At 40.6% G+C, this 16,464-nt stretch overlaps 1 protein-coding gene across 1 annotated transcript in view; it reads left to right on the forward strand.

The window, feature by feature from the left end:
- LOC124555287 (pyruvate dehydrogenase (acetyl-transferring) kinase, mitochondrial) overlaps nt 1–16,464 on the forward strand; it is a 372,705-nt gene that overhangs the window by 346,151 nt on the left and 10,090 nt on the right. Inside the window, exons 5-6 of the mRNA XM_047129160.1 lie at nt 6,026–6,201; nt 13,059–13,173. Coding sequence (XP_046985116.1) covers nt 6,026–6,201; nt 13,059–13,173 — 291 coding nt within the window. The remainder of the gene's footprint in view (nt 1–6,025; nt 6,202–13,058; nt 13,174–16,464) is intronic.

The following is a 16,464-nucleotide window of genomic DNA, read 5'->3' on the forward strand; positions in this document are numbered from 1 at the left end:
GAGGGAGCTAGATCGTGCTCTCACTTCATCCTGATCCTCTGCCCCAGGGCCAAACAATGTTCAAATTCAGATGTTGCACCACCTATCTTTTGTGAGCAAGAACTTTGTCCTTCATGTGTACAATCATGTCTGGACAGAGGACACATTTCCCAGACACTGGCATGAAGCCACTGTCATACCCCTACCTAAGCCCGGTAAGGGGACACACCTTCCTTCTAGCTGCTGCCCCATTTCTTTCACCAGCTGTGTTTGCAAGGTGATGGAATGTATGATTCATGCCCGGCTGGTATGGTGGCTAGAGTTCCACAATTTTTGGTATCATCCATACTCCCTACACATGGGGCTTCTGAGGCCACCTGCCACATTTCATTCAGGGTTTTTTTAGAAGACAGAGTTTTCAAGGTATGTTTGGGTTCTGCCTTGTCAGACACCTGTATCCAGGAAAACAGAGTGCCTCAGGGTTCTGTCTTGGGCATCCTCCACTTTGCTGTCGCCATTGGTCCTATTATGGCCTGTCTCCCACAGACATCTCTGGCTCCCTTTCTGTGGATGATTTTGTGATCTGTTGCAGTTCTTCATGGGCTTGTCTCCTTGAGCAGTGTCTTCAGCATTGTATCAATCATCTTTACTCATGGAGCAATTGCTTTCATTGTTCCATTGACAAAACTGTTTGTATGAATTTCTGGAAGCACAATGGATTTCTTCCACCATCTTTACATCTTGGGCCTGTTGCTCTTCCACTCGTTGAAACCACAAAATTCCAGGGGCTCATTGGGGCCCATGCTTGATAGGAAACTTTCTTGGTCCTCCCATGTGTCTTACCTGGCTGCGCACTATACCCAATCCCTCTATGGCCAATGTGTCCTTAGTGGTACTTCCTCGGAAGTGGATCAGACCACGCTCCTCCATTTGTAGCGATCCCTTGCCCATTCCAGACTAGACTATGGATGTTTCATTTATGCATCTGCATGTCCTCCCATCTTGCGCCATCTCAACACAATCCACCATCGTGGCCTCCATTTGGCCACTGGTGCCTTTTACACTAGCCTGGTTGAGAGTCTGTCTGCAGTAGCTGCCAAACTACTGCTGTCATACCAACAAGATGTCCTAATTGGCAGATACACATGTTGTTTGTCTGCCATGCCTGGCCACCCATCTATGCCTGCTTCTTTGACGACTCCTTTGATCGCCAGTATGGGGTGCGTCCCTCTTCTCTGTTACCTCATGAAGTTTGCTTTCAGCTACTGCTCCAGCAGCTTAACTTTGTGCTATTTGCCACTTTCCCGATGGGTGTTAACCCTTCACCACCTTGGCTTTGTGTCGTGACCTATGTTCCCCTTGGGCTTCATTCGCTCTCTAAGGACAGTACTCCAGACTTGATCTATCACTGTAAGTTTCAAGACCATCACACAGAATTTTGCAATAGTAGCTTTGTGTACATTGATGGCTCTTGGACTGATCATGGTGTTGGGTGTACCTTTGTCACTGTCAGTGATAATTTTTGGTATCTGCTTCTGGAACACTGCTTAGTCTTTTCAGTGGAGCTCTTTGCCCTATATAAGGCCTCACAGTACAGCTGGTGACACAGACTTTTCAATTGTGTCATTTGCTTTGACACTTGCAGTGCCCTTCAGAGAATCTTTCTGCTGTACACCATCCATTTCTTAATACAATGGGTCCAGGAAAGCTTTTTCTTGCTCACTCTTGATGAAGCCACTGTGATGTGGATCGATGGTAACATTTGTCTGACAGGAAACGAGGCGACTGACACTGCTGCCATGGCTGCAGTCCTCGTACCTTAGTCCACTAGTTCTTCCACTCTCTCCAGTTATCTCTGTGTTGCCGTCTGTCAGCAGGTGGTGTCACTTTGGCATCACCACTGGTCTTCCCTTCATGGGAACAAGCTCTGGGAAATTACACCTCTCCCAGCACCTTGGCTGACCTCCTCTCGGCCCACTCAGCATGCAGAGATCATTTTGGCTAGGTTGCACATTGGACAATGCCGTTTTAGCCATCACCATATGTTAAGTGGTGATCCCCCACCACTTTGTGCTTATTGCCGTCAACCTCTGACAGTTTGCCATTTCCTGATGGAATGCCCATTTTTTAACCACTTGCATTCTAATTTATTTTTTCCAACTGAGTTAAGAACATACGTGGTGTTGACTGCATTTTACTTCTTATACATTGTGGCAATATGGTGAAGGACATTTACTCTTTAGTTCTGGACCTCTGTTGTCTGTATGGTGTATTTTATGGACCTTTCTCCAAGAGGAAGGCCCTGTTTTTAGCTGTCTTTCCTTCCATCAGTTGTGCTTTACATGTAGATACTTCTACTCCTTTTCTGTCTTTGTGTTCTATGGTTCTGATACGGAGGCATATAACCCTAGTTATTTTGCACCCTAAAACAAAACAAACAAAAGTTCTCCTAAGTTTCTCCCCATATTCCTATCCAGAGCAAAATGTTTTGAGTTGTTCTTGAGATATGACACTATTCTCTCTCTGTCTAGTTTACTGAACATATCACTCTAACTACTGTTTTTAAAGCAATGGAAATTCCAGGCTGGAATAATGACAATATTATGAAAAGAATAGTTGATACTCACCATGTAATGGAGATGCTGGGTTGCGGACAGGTACAACAAAAGACTGTGAAACAAAGCTTTCAACCAAACAACCCTTCATTACATTGGGAATGAACACACACACACACACACACACACACACACACCACACGAATTGGGTGTCGTGCGCGCGCGTGTCTGTGTTGTGTGTGTGTGTGTGTGTGTGTGTGTGTGTGTGTGTGTGTGTGTGTGTGTGTGTGTGTTTTTTGATGAAGACCTCTTTGGCCGAAAGCTTTGTTTGACAGTATTTTTGTTGTCTGACATTATCTTTATCTGTGACTTAGCAACTCCACTATATGGTGAGTAGCAACTACCCTTTTTATAATACTGTGGCTACTGGTTTTAGTTGCGGACATCCTCAAACAGATGAACTTTATTTGTTGCCATTAAATGTAATACTTTGTTCCCTGATTGGCCTTCCAAACTACCTGTTCCAGGTGGTTCCCAGAGAAAGTGTTTAGCATTGTTTCTCAGGATGTCTTGTCATGTTCACCACTTACAAAACTACAACTATCTCAATCAAATATTGGATTATTAAAGTCTCCTCCATTCATGATACGAAGGGCATTCAATAAGTAATGCAACAATTTTTTCTGAAAGCAGATTAGTTTTATTCAGGATTCCAATACACCATATTATTCCCCACTCTTTTCGCTACAAAATCTATTTTTCAACATAATCTCTGTTCAGTGCAATGGACTTACATCACCGTACTGGAAAGGCCTATGCCTGCATGGTACTACGTTACTGGGAGCCAACATATTGCTGCATCAATAACCTCATCATCATCCACATACATGCTTGCAGTTCTGTACAGATGGTCCTTTGTTGCTCTTTATGATCTTCTGTTAGGCAGTGAAGAACCCTGTGGGCACACTCCTATGAGTACACCAAATGATGGATGAGTGTGTCAGCACTACCAACAGAGATGTCACATTGCGCAGTGAGGTGGTTGATTGTGATCTGTTAATCACCTTGAATGAGAGTGGCCATTCATTCCAACATGCAGGAGTCACAGCTGTGCGTGCCTGGCTGGCACACGGCAGATCGGACTGGTTTGCACGACCTTGTTGTGATGATGACGTGTGCCTTGCCCAATGACTCATTATGCTTTTGTTCATTGCCAGGTCCCCATAGACATTCTGCAAACCCCTAAAAGTATCTGAAATGCTATGATTTTCTGCTAGAAGAAACTCAATGACAGCTCTCTGCTTGGAACACACCTCCATTACAGGCACCATTTTGAAGGCTACATATAGTACCACCACCTATCAGAACTTCATGATACTGTAGGGGCTGAAATGGGAATATTCTATGTTCTCTCATAACAAATTCCTCTTTTTTTTTCTCCAGCTGAAATTGACCAAAACAGAAGTGTCACATTACTTATTGAATGCTTGTCATATTATTGGGAAACATACATACTAGCAAGCTTAACTTTCCTCTTAGGTTTTTGGCTACTTTTGGCATGAGTCTGTTGGTTAGTAAAAAATCAAATTATGTGTTTATGCCCACCCTTCACTCTGAGACTTACCAAAAAAATCTCACATGTAGCTTCTCTTTCTACACTCCTGGAAATTGAAATAAGAACACCGTGAATTCATTGTCCCAGGAAGGGGAAACTTTATTGACACATTCCTGGGGTCAGATACATCACATGATCACACTGACAGAACCACAGGCACATAGACACAGGCAACAGAGCATGCACAATGTCGGCACTAGTACAGTGTATATCCACCTTTCGCAGCAATGCAGGCTGCTATTCTCCCATGGAGACGATCGTACAGATGCTGGATGTAGTCCTGTGGAACGGCTTGCCATGCCATTTCCACCTGGCGCCTCAGTTGGACCAGCGTTCGTGCTGGACGTGCAGACCGCGTGAGACGACGCTTCATCCAGTCCCAAACATGCTCAATGGGGGACAGATCCGGAGATCTTGCTGGCCAGGGTAGTTGACTTACACCTTCTAGAGCACGTTGGGTGGCACGGGATACATGCGGACGTGCATTGTCCTGTTGGAACAGCAAGTTCCCTTGGCGGTCTAGGAATGGTAGAACGATGGGTTCGATGACGGTTTGGATGTACCGTGCACTATTCAGTGTCCCCTCAACGATCACCAGTGGTGTACGGCCAGTGTAGGAGATCGCTCCCCCACACCATGATGCCGGGTGTTGGCCCTGTGTGCCTCGGTCGTATGCAGTCCTGATTGTGGCGCTCACCTGCACGGCGCCAAACACGCATACGACCATCATTGGCACCCAGGCAGAAGCGACTCTCATCGCTGAAGACGACACGTCTCCATTCGTCCCTCCATTCACGCCTGTCGCGACACCACTGGAGGCGGGCTGCACGATGTTGGGGCGTGAGCGGAAGACGGCCTAACGGTGTGCGGGACCGTAGCCCAGCTTCATGGAGACGGTTGCGAATGGTCCTCGCCGATACCCCAGGAGCAACAGTGTCCCTAATTTGCTGGGAAGTGGCGGTGCGGTCCCCTACGGCACTGCGTAGGATCCTACGGTCTTGGCGTGCATCCGTGCGTCGCTGCGGTCCGGTCCCAGGTCGACGGGCACGTGCACCTTCCGCCGACCACTGGCGACAACATCGATGTACTGTGGAGACCTCACGCCCCACGTGTTGAGCAATTCGGCGGTACGTCCACCCGGCCTCCCGCATGCCCACTATACGCCCTCGCTCAAAGTCCGTCAAATGCACATACGGTTCACGTCCACGCTGTCGCGGCATGCTACCAGTGTTAAAGACTGCGATGGAGCTCCGTATGCCACGGCAAACTGGCTGACACTGACGGCGGCGGTGCACAAATGCTGCGCAGCTAGCGCCATTCGACGGCCAACACCGCGGTTCCTGGTGTGTCCGATGTGCCGTGCGTGTGATCATTGCTTGTACAGCCCTGTCGCAGTGTCCGGAGCAAGTATGGTGGGTCTGACACACCGGTGTCAATGTGTTCTTTTTTCCATTTCCAGGAGTGTATTTAGTGGATCTGAGTTTCTTGTCTACTGTTCATTACTCCACCTCCATTTGACATTAGCCTATCTCTTTAACACACACTTATATTTATCACAAAAATCTCATTGAAATTGTTTCTGGGATTTAACCAACTTTCTGTATGTACTATTATGTGAGCTCCACTGTGTTTTGGGAGTGCTTCAAACTCCAGCACTTTGTTGCGAGTTCTTTGGCTGCTAATCACTCGCATTTTGTTAGTCTCATCTGTGAGGGTGTCAGTTTGGAACTTAAATTAATACTTCGAGGTCTCTTAAGCTATCAGACCCTTGTATACACTCCACACCAAGTCAACTACCTGAGTATTAGTTCCTAAGGCATGTTTTGAATATTGTTACAGATCATTAATACTGTCTATTTGTTTATATATTTCACAGCTCTTGAGATGAATGCGCCCATAAGAATAATCTATGTCCCATCACATCTTTTCCACATGCTGTTTGAGCTCTTCAAGAATTCAATGAGAGCAATCATGGAATTCCATGGAAATAGTGAAAACTATCCACCCATAGAGGTCAACATTGTGCTTGGGAGAGAAGATGTGTGTGTGAAGGTAATATATTCATCGTTGTGTAAAAGGAGAACTACAAGTGTTGGAAATGAATTTTCTTTAAATTTCTTTTAGTTGATTTTTAATGTTTCATTTTTCATAGACTGACATTTATTTTACTGCTACAATGTCGGTTACTATTCATCATCAGTTCTTTTTTTATTGCTTTAATCAATATATGTAGAGATACATAATTATATAAATAGACACAGACAGACAATAGTTTTTGATCCAGATATGAGATAAGTAACTTTTGTGAAAAGTTGATGTGTATCTGTGCTTTTATGGACAAGGTTAGATATATAAATGACTGAAGAGATGAGCGTTTTGGTTATTTTCTGACATAAATCTTTTTCAAAAATTAGATATACTGTAACTCCAGACAGGATGATGGAAAAATGCCACAGGATATAATCCGATATATTGACTCTGTCTCTTACCATTTATCTCCTGTTTTTCCTCTGCTGACTGTAGAGACTGAACTGTGTGTAAGTTTGGAGGTGTCAGATGTAACTGAAAAACTGGAACATAAGTAAGCAATTAGGGTGAAGCTTCAATTTTGTAAATGCATACATACCAAGTAACAGTATTGTGTATACAGTTTTATACTGTTCTGTTTTGGAAGCAAAGTTACAGATGTGTAGGTACACTGTGTATTTTATAATGGTGCTAAAAATGTTATTAAATCTGATGACTAGATTTAAAAATGAAAATAATGTTCTTGTGAAGTTGGCTTGCTTAGACATTAATGGTATTTTATAGTGTAGTTAATGGCTTGTACTCAGTTGTCATTGATAGGGGGTGGCACATTCTAACTGTCACAAGAGTGACTAAGAATTTACAGTTCTCTGTAGGTCTCACATTGGTGGTGTTCTTGTGGATCAGCCAATATGTGGAACTGCAGTATGTGACCCTCACTTCAGCTATCCACCCTATAGAGAAAAAACTTAAAAGGCGAGGGAGCAGAGGCAAACATGATTTATTAGTTAGGATCTGCAGTGCAATAAGATGGTTTGCTGATGAGTCTGTTGTCTACAGGAAAATATAGTCACTAAATGATCATAAGGAAATGCAGGAAGATTTTGACAAAATTTTGGTCAGTGTGATGAATGGCAGTGTGGATAGATGCAAAACAATGTATATAACAAAACAAAAGGACCTGATAGTATCAAATTGGAAGATTAATGGTGAAAATCTTGAGCTTGTCACATTGTGTAATACTGGATAAGATATGGAAGGGAATGAACACGTAAAATTAGTATTGGGGAAAATGAATGGGAGATCTGGATTTATTGGAAAGATTCAGGACAGTGCAGTGCATCTGTATAGAAAGTAGCATTAGAAGATGGTAGTGCAACCAAATTTACAATACTGTTCCAGCATTCGGCATCCACATGACAATAGACATCAAAAAAGTTCAGAAATGAACCAATAGGATCATAAGAGGATGGTATAATTCATATAAAAGTTAAGATAAATGCTTGAGGAATTAAATGGGAATCCTTGAATGAAAGATGGTGTAATTCTTGTGAAACTCTATTGCGAAAATTTTGAGAGCTGATGTCTGATGTCTCATTCCTTGGCAATATGTTTTGTGCAACTATTCACAAAATGAAAGTAACATGTCTAATTTCTCCCCATTGGTGTACATGTCTGCATGCAAGGAATGTTTAAGCAGAAATTACCTGCCAATAGTTGATACTGTTCCTATTATTTCTGCAGTTAAAAGACTTGATACAATGACATAGCCTGGCACAAGCATGTTCACAATGCAATAGCCAATTCCAGCTGACTTGTCTTTCTATTTTACAATATTTCTGAGAGTCTTTTGCAATGAACTTCAGCCTCAACACTAACAAGCATTATATCACTGTACTTACCATTTCAAGCACTTTTGGAAGCTGTTAAAAAAATGTATCATTCTATTTAAAAAATCAGACTCAGTTCAATATCTCAATACAACAATTAATGCTCTTTGTCATATACCAAAGTACATGCCCCTTAGTGTATTATCATTTACTCAAAATCTTGTTTTGATATCTGAAACCATTCACAAAATAAAAGGGGTGATATGTCTTACTTGACTCACCCAGTATATTCAATTTTTGACAAAATAATTTAATTGGATAGGTAAAAAATCTACTCACCAAGTGGTGGCAGAACACATACACAAAAGATGGTTGTAATTAGGCAAGCTTTCAGAGCCAGTAGCTCCTTCTTCAGGTAGAGGGATTCAAAGGGAAGGAAGAGGGGTGAAGGAAAAGAACCGGAGTGGTCTAGGAAATTGGGTAGACTGTGGGTCAGGGAGACTTACCACACGGGATGAGGAGGAAAGACTGATTGTTGGGGAGTGCATTGAATGAGATTTTAAAATGTGAGAGCTTAAAGGTGGAATACAGAGATTACTGCTTAAACATCATTCATGAGTTAATAAGAGTGAAAAGCTAAGTGCATTGTACATAACAGAGGTGGGAGGGGGCGGCAAAAAATACATGGGCAAGTCAATGAAAGATTTAGAAAACTAAAATGGAGTGAAGAAAAGAGGAGTTACTGTGAATAAATGCTGAGACAGAAGAAATTAACGTAAATTAAGGCCAGGTGGGTGGCAGGAACCAAGGACATGTTGTAGCAATTGGTTCCTACCTGTGGAGTTTTGAGAAACTAATGTCTGGGGGAAGAATCCAGATGGCACGTGTGGCGAAACAGGTGCCAAGGTCATGATTGTCATGTTGTAGCACATTCTCTGCAACGGTATATTGTGTGTTGCCAGTGTATACCCTCTGCCTATGCCCATTCATCCTAATTGATAATTTCATGGTAGTCATGCTGATGTAAAAGGCTGAACAGTGTTTACATAACAGGTGGTGTATGACGTGTGTTGTTTCACATGTGACTCCCCCTTTGGTAGTATATGTTTTGCCAGTCACAGGGGCGTGTATGAAATGATGTGTGGCTGTGGCAGAGTGTATGTAGGCAAAATGGAAAGGATTGTTAAAGAATGTATTAAGGAACACTAATGCCACATGTGGCTGAAAAATAGTATGAAATTGGCATTAGTGGACACTGATTTCATTAAGGTACATGTACTGGCTCAGGAAACCAATATTTATAGAAGAAAAGTCCAAGAAGTGATTGAAATGTCTAAGAACGCATGTAACTTCAATAGACAGGGTGCCTATAGGCTTCTGGTATCATGGCTCCCTGCCATCAAGGAAGTGAATGTGCTGCCCCAGCGTCCGAGCAGTACAAACAGCACCCTGGAAGCCACCTCTAAAGGCAATAATATTCCCCCTCTCCTGTTCTGCCTGTTTCCCTTCTAGCCAATGATGTGGGCCCACCAATAGCAGCAGGAGGAATTTTAACCAATAAATCTTCTCCAGCATAAGTACAGGAAAAATCCATTTCTAATCATTGAATTTGGCCCATCAATGGTAGCCACAGGGAGTTTAGCCAATAGCCCCCTTCTGACATGCACACAGAAAAACTTATCTTACTATCCAGTGACAATGGCCCACCGATAGTAGACCAAGATTTTTACCCAGTAATACCACTCCTCCAGCACAAGTACAGGAAAACTCCCCTTTATAAGAGAAAGCAATACTGGTCTCTTGACAGTGTTGCGTTTACAGTGGTCACTACAAAATCCAGAAGAAGATGCCAGCAGAGAGTTTGAAAGATCAGTTCTTTGAAGAAATATGACGCACCCTAACATATAGATTATTTTGATTTCATTTCCTTATTTCTTACTTAATATGTGGTAGTTGTAAGTATTTGTTATGTGCATACTGCAGCCATCAAAAATTATTACAGGAAACATAAAACTATCTGTATTGTAAAGTATGAGTGTATGATTATGCACATGTGAAAAGCCAGGCCCGACAAAAAGATGAAACATATAGGTTTGAGGTTTTAAAAAAGTCTTTGAGTAGATGACAATTTCCATCATTTTACCCTCTTCCATGCTGCAAAATCCCTCGACTTACACAAGCAGATGATGTCAGCTGATGTTGCTTCCTCCTGCTCACTAATGTACTGCAACACTGCCTCAGTCATCTTGAACCCTTCTGGATGTGGAATGAGATTTCTCCTCCCCTTTGGTTGCTCCCCCCTGCATCACCATTTCCACAATGTCATTGCCAGTTATTTACTCATCTTCATCATTTGTAACGCATTCCCTGACATCCTCAGCTTCGATGTCCTCACAGTCCAATACATTTTTGAGCAACAAAACAGTATCATTGTTTACATATTTTACTTCTGAGTCACACATGCATTTGAAGTTAAAATGTCCACTTTCATGGCCTAAAAGAATTTTCCTAGACCTTACAAGTGATATCTTCAGAATCTCTTCCCATGATGTGGCCAGCCATCTTATGACATCTAGCAAGTAAGTCCTCTTCAGAATAGTTCTACAGCCTTCCTGTATTCAGCCATATATATTGCTAATATCAATGAACTGAGGAGATGGTTGTGATATATCTTCTTTAGCATTTAAAGGATGCCCTTCTCAATCAGCTGACAAAGAGCACCTACATTTGGTAGTAAAAGTAAAGCTTTGATAACTCCATCTGTGACTACATCACTGCCAGGATGCAAAGGTGCATTACGAAGAAGCAGCAAAGCTTTCATCAGTGAACTGTTGTCTTTCAGATGTTTCTCTACAGCTGGTGAAAACTCGTTTTGGCACCAGATTTTAAAGGTTTCTGAATTCATCCATGCTTTCTTTTGATGAGCTGATATTTGAGACTTTTGAAAGCTCTAGTTTTCTGTGATTTTCCTATTAATGGAAGGCTAAGCTTGTGGTTGCCAGTTGTTTTACTGCAAGCCAGTATAGTAATTCATTCCTTACTTTTCTTTTATCTGGGTGCCGCAGCTTCCTTTTTTGAAGAAAATGTTTTTGTACACATCATCTTGTAATTTAAACCACTCTCATTGCAGCTGTACATCTATCCACCAGAAATTCCCTCCTTGTCAATTAAATGTGAAGGAGTATCTTTAAATAATGGCACAGCTTCCTTGTCAGCAGATCAAGCCTCTCCATTAATGGTAATCTGGCAGATACCAAATTGTTTTTACCACTGATCCAGCCATTAATCACTGGCTGAATATTCTCATTCTATTTGCTTCTGAAATTGCAACACTTTTTCCTGTAGTTTATTTTTCCTTTTCCTTAAATTTTTTATGCCACAAAAATGAAGCTTCCTCAACTTCTTTGTGCTTATCTTTGAGCATTGTATTCCTTACTTTTATTCCATTTCCACTAGCTTGGGGAGCACACCAGTTTTCAATTTCTGTACAGTTTTTCTTCCAGTATCCAATTGCACTTTTCCTATCCGACTCCAAAGCAATAGTTTTGGCTGATAACCCAGAATCGAGTTGCAGTAAAGGCATGTGGTTTCAAATCCATAGTCACTCCAAGTTCTTTTCATTTATCACCATTTTCAAACAGTTAAATTGAAACATAAATGACCACACAAAACCACAGTTTAACAATGCATGCATGGACATCTGATATGCAGCTGGAGAAACCATAAGGTACATACAATAAATTAATCCTCATTTTATCACAGAGAAGTATTGTGATATTAATTAGGTAGACTGCATTAAGCAGGCTGATAGAATGGATGCCAGACAGTCATGAGCTGGGTAGTTGAGGGCCTACTGTACATTGTGCGAATATATAGTCCCGTCAGGAAGCAAAATAAAATCAGGATGTGATTTAGTGGAGCAGAAGACTGGTGGAACCAGAAAAGAGGATTAGTTGCTAGCTTTAAAAGTGAAAATGTGTATGGCATCTTTAGTAAATATTTTGTGTCCATTAGTTACAACATAAGCTTCAGTAAACAATTCTCTTGATTATCTGCAAAAAGTCTTTTATAAACAACAACCACTTTACAAAAATAAGTAATAAAATCTTTAAAATCATAATGATAAAGTATCAACATAATCAATAAGAGAATCTTCTTGTGAGTTTATTAACATCTCAAACTTTTAGCATAATGAGTAATTTATCCCTGGAACCATTCAAGATCAGCTGAAAGATCCTGACGTCAAGTCTCTGTACAATGAAGTCAGGTAAAAAAAATTACCATCAAACTTTCACCAAATTTCACTTTTATCAACATTCTCTAGAACTGCATTTCTTTCAAATATACAACAAAGCAGATTCTTTTTCATCTAACTAGAAACAACATATTGTCCAACCTGTAGATTGGGTTTTTGAATCTTTTCTGATACTGAAAATGTGCTCTGAATGCCAAATACTATTTTGTCAGATGGTTAGGTGTTGATCACTGTTTTTTAAGATTATCTGGTCATAATCATCATATACTGCTTAGAAAGGCAGAAATGTAACTGTGGCCGGTTATCTATCACTGTTGGATCATTTGACGTGTGTACAGAATGAAAAGCCACCAATATTGGCATGTAGATGAATTGCTGAAAAAAATAAGAAAAAAAGAAATGAAAATAATTAACCATATCTATATGAAGGCGTAAGCTGAATATACGTTCATGTAGGCATCAGGCTTGTTTACCAGATATTATAACTGAGCTGTCAATTCAATTCATAACTTAATATTGGCAGTAGATTTATTATTGAAGCACAATCAAAAATACAGATACAGGTTAACTGTCTCCTGAAAGATGAACATTTCTGTTTCTCCCCAACACAGAATTATTTAGAGTTGTACAACTACTTTGTTAAGAAGAATGTCGCAAATTATTCCAGAACTATTGAATATGGTATTACGAATACTGACAAAAGATCAGAAACATCCCCTCAAAAGTGAAGAAAAAAACTATGTTCTACTAGGGTTTCAATTTGTGATTTTTGTTCCATGTCTTTAATTCTGTTTCAGGTTTCAGACAAAGGTGGTGGAATTCCCCGAAGTGCAACTGATCAGTTGTTTCATTACATGTACTCCACAGCTCCACAGCCACCCAAATCTGATGCTCACACTGTACCCCTTGCAGGTAAAGTACAATTTGTGCAAGGAAGGGAAAATATTAAATTTTGTTGTATTCCATTTGCACATCCCTGTTTATGTTTCAGAGTATAATTATTCAAACTTCAGTGTTAAAACAAATCATCTAATGTGGACATCAGTCCATCAAAATCAGATGTGTGTTTTGTAAAATAGTGAGTACTGATACAGTATTATTTAAAAAGAAAAATGCAGTGTCCAGAATTTTGTTTCTCACTTGTCTTCACTATATAGTGCTATGTTGTACAATGATGATTCAAAACATTATGGCAGCTGCCCACCGGAAGATTTAATGATGCTCGGTAGTGTTACAGGTACATGAAGCAATAAGGAAGGTATATAAGCAGAGCACAGATGAGTTGGGAATCATTGTAGTGATGATACAGGCTACAGATGGAGAAATCCATGGACATTAGTGACTTTGACAAGGGACGGAGATTGTTATATCCTGGCCCCTGTGAGTGAGCATCGTGCAAACAGCAAAACTGGTTGGCTGTTCTCGTGTTACTGTCATGAGCATTTGGTAAAGTGTTTGAATAATGGTGAAAGCATGAGCAGGTGACAAGATGTTGGGACATCCAAGCCTCATCACAGAACATGGAGATCGTAGGCTTGCCCTCTCCATAAAGCAGGGTTGGTGGCACTCTGTAGCAGGTCTGATGACAGAGTACAGTGCTGGTTCAGACAAAAGTGTTTCAATACACACCATTCAGTGCACATTTTCGAACTTCAGGATCTGCAGCAGATGACACCTACATGCACCCATGTTGACTCAATGACATCATCAGTTAAGATTGCAGTGGGCACGGGCTCATCGAGATTGGACTGTAGGTGAAAATATGTTGCCTGGTCACATGAATCACTTTTCTTGTTATGCCAGGTTACAACTGTGTCAAGATATGTCATCATCCAAATGAACAACTGCTGGAAATATGATATGTGATAGTAATCAAAGGCATGATGACAGCTTTGGGCTATGTGAGCATTATTGCAAAACATCTATCTCCCTCAATGCTTGATGTTTCCCCAATGGAAATAGCATCTTCCAGCAGGATAACTGTCCATCTCACTAGACCAAAATCACACTGCAATGATTTGAGGAGCATGATAGTGAAGTATCATTAACGCCTTGGCTACCAAATTTGTCTGATCTGAACCCGATGGAACACATCTGGGACGCTATCAGGGGCCAGGTCCATGGCCACAAACCACTGGCCCTTAATTTACAGAAACTGTGTGACTTGTGCATAGGCATCTTGTGCCATGTAACTATGGAAGCCTATCAAGCACGTAAAATCCACATCATGCAGAATCGCTGCTGTATTGTATTCCAAATGTGGACCAATGCATTATTAACCAGATGGTCAACAATGGCCTGATTCATCAGTGCAGAGTGTTGATATTGTAAATGGTACTTTTTAATAAAACTTGTGTGTATTGTAATTTGTAAGATAAAAAAGGGCATTTTATAGATAAAGTGATTACTATGTAGGTAAAAACAGGTGTGAAGTAACTGGGAATATCATCCTTCTGAATTTTTTCATACAGAGTACATAGGCAGTTCAAGAGGAAAGAAAAGTAAGTCATTTGCTGGAACAGGTAGAGTTTCATGCCGAAAGGGAGACTGAGGGATGTAGCAAAGTAGAGCTTGACATGAAGCAGTGAGACTGGAATTGGAGGAAACATTTATTGTTGGTGAATGACTTTGATTTCACTCAAGTGACAGTTAGTGAAGTGAAGTGGCTCTGCCTACAGTAGTGCTGTTCTTTCAAGGGTGGCCCTGTTTCAAGCTCCTTAATTTGCTGCTCTGTCACATTCCACACTCTCAGAAGAGTATGTATGAGGCAAAAATACTTTTAAAATTAGCAAGTCACAGAACTGATTTACTTCAGGTAATATGTACCATATGTAAGTAATGTATGGTAATAAACTGCATGTTTTGCAATAGTATGGACACTTTGAAGGTTTGCACTGCAAGGCTCCCAGTGGACAAATCACAAACATTATTCTGTGCATCTTTAGATCTGCTGGTAGTTGCTGTTGTTTTCAGTGTGGGCACTGGTTTTGTGCAGCTCTCCTTGCTGTCTATTCTGTGAAAACCTCTTCATCTCTGCATAACTACAGCAACCTACATCCATTAGAACTTGCTTCCTGTAGTCAAACAATGGCCTCCTGGTACAATTTTTACCACTCAAATTCCTACCATTCCCTAATTCATTATTTTTTAATGCCCAAGATGTATTGTATTCACTAACCTCTTCTTTTACTCAAGTTGTGTCATAAATTTATTTTATCCTCAATTCAGTTCAGCGCTTCTTCATTAATTGCCTGATCTACCTACCTAATCTTCATCATTCATCTATAATACCACATTTCAGAAGCTTGTATTCTCTTATTTCATTAACTGTTTATCATACACATTTCATTACCATCACTTTAGAAATGTCTCCTAAACTCACAAGTTTATATTTGATGTTAACAAATTTCTATTTTTCAGAAGCCGTTTTCTTTCCTTTGTCGGCATGCATTCTATATCCTCGTCACTACCTGGGCCATCATCTTTTCCTTTGCTGTCCAAGTAACAAAACTTGGCTATGTTTAGTATCTCATTTAGTAATCTAATTATATCAGCATCACCTGATTTAATTTGACTGCATTCCATTACCCTTGCCATACTTTTGATGTTGTTAATCTTATAACCTCTTTTCAAGACATTGTCCATATGAATTATAGCCAAGGGCTTAAGCAGTTTCAAACAGTATTGCTATAGCATTTAATTTGTTGGTCTTGGGGGTGTTACAATGAAATCAAGAAAGAATATGATCAATTTGCTGTACAATTTTTCAGACCGTGTTTAATCAGCAGACATTTTCTAGGGGAGCAGTTTCATCATCATATTGAAGATGCATCCTACTGAGATTAACAGTTTTCATTAGTCCTACTACTGTAGGAGGACTGAAGTGTGACATACAAATAGATAGAGAATCCTGTGGTCCTCTCTGAACCTGCAGTTCACACCTTTCTGTAAGACCACACTTTAATGCAGAATCTGTGTCCATTTTGGATACCATACTTCTTGCTGGAGGAGCAAATTAATTCTTTCTCTCTCATGATGCAAATAAATGCTCAAAAATTCTGAAGTGATCTATCTTATTATGAGAATTGCATTTTTTTGCAGCTTGTGAAATCTAGGTGTATTGCCAGTACATTGCAACGAAGTCACTTAAAAAGAAGGGAGTGTAGGAAGATGAGGATGTGTTTTCACCACTATAAGATACTG

The sequence above is a fragment of the Schistocerca americana genome, chromosome X (genome assembly GCF_021461395.2).
Source record: "Schistocerca americana isolate TAMUIC-IGC-003095 chromosome X, iqSchAmer2.1, whole genome shotgun sequence".
Classification (NCBI taxonomy): Eukaryota; Metazoa; Arthropoda; class Insecta; order Orthoptera; family Acrididae; genus Schistocerca; species Schistocerca americana.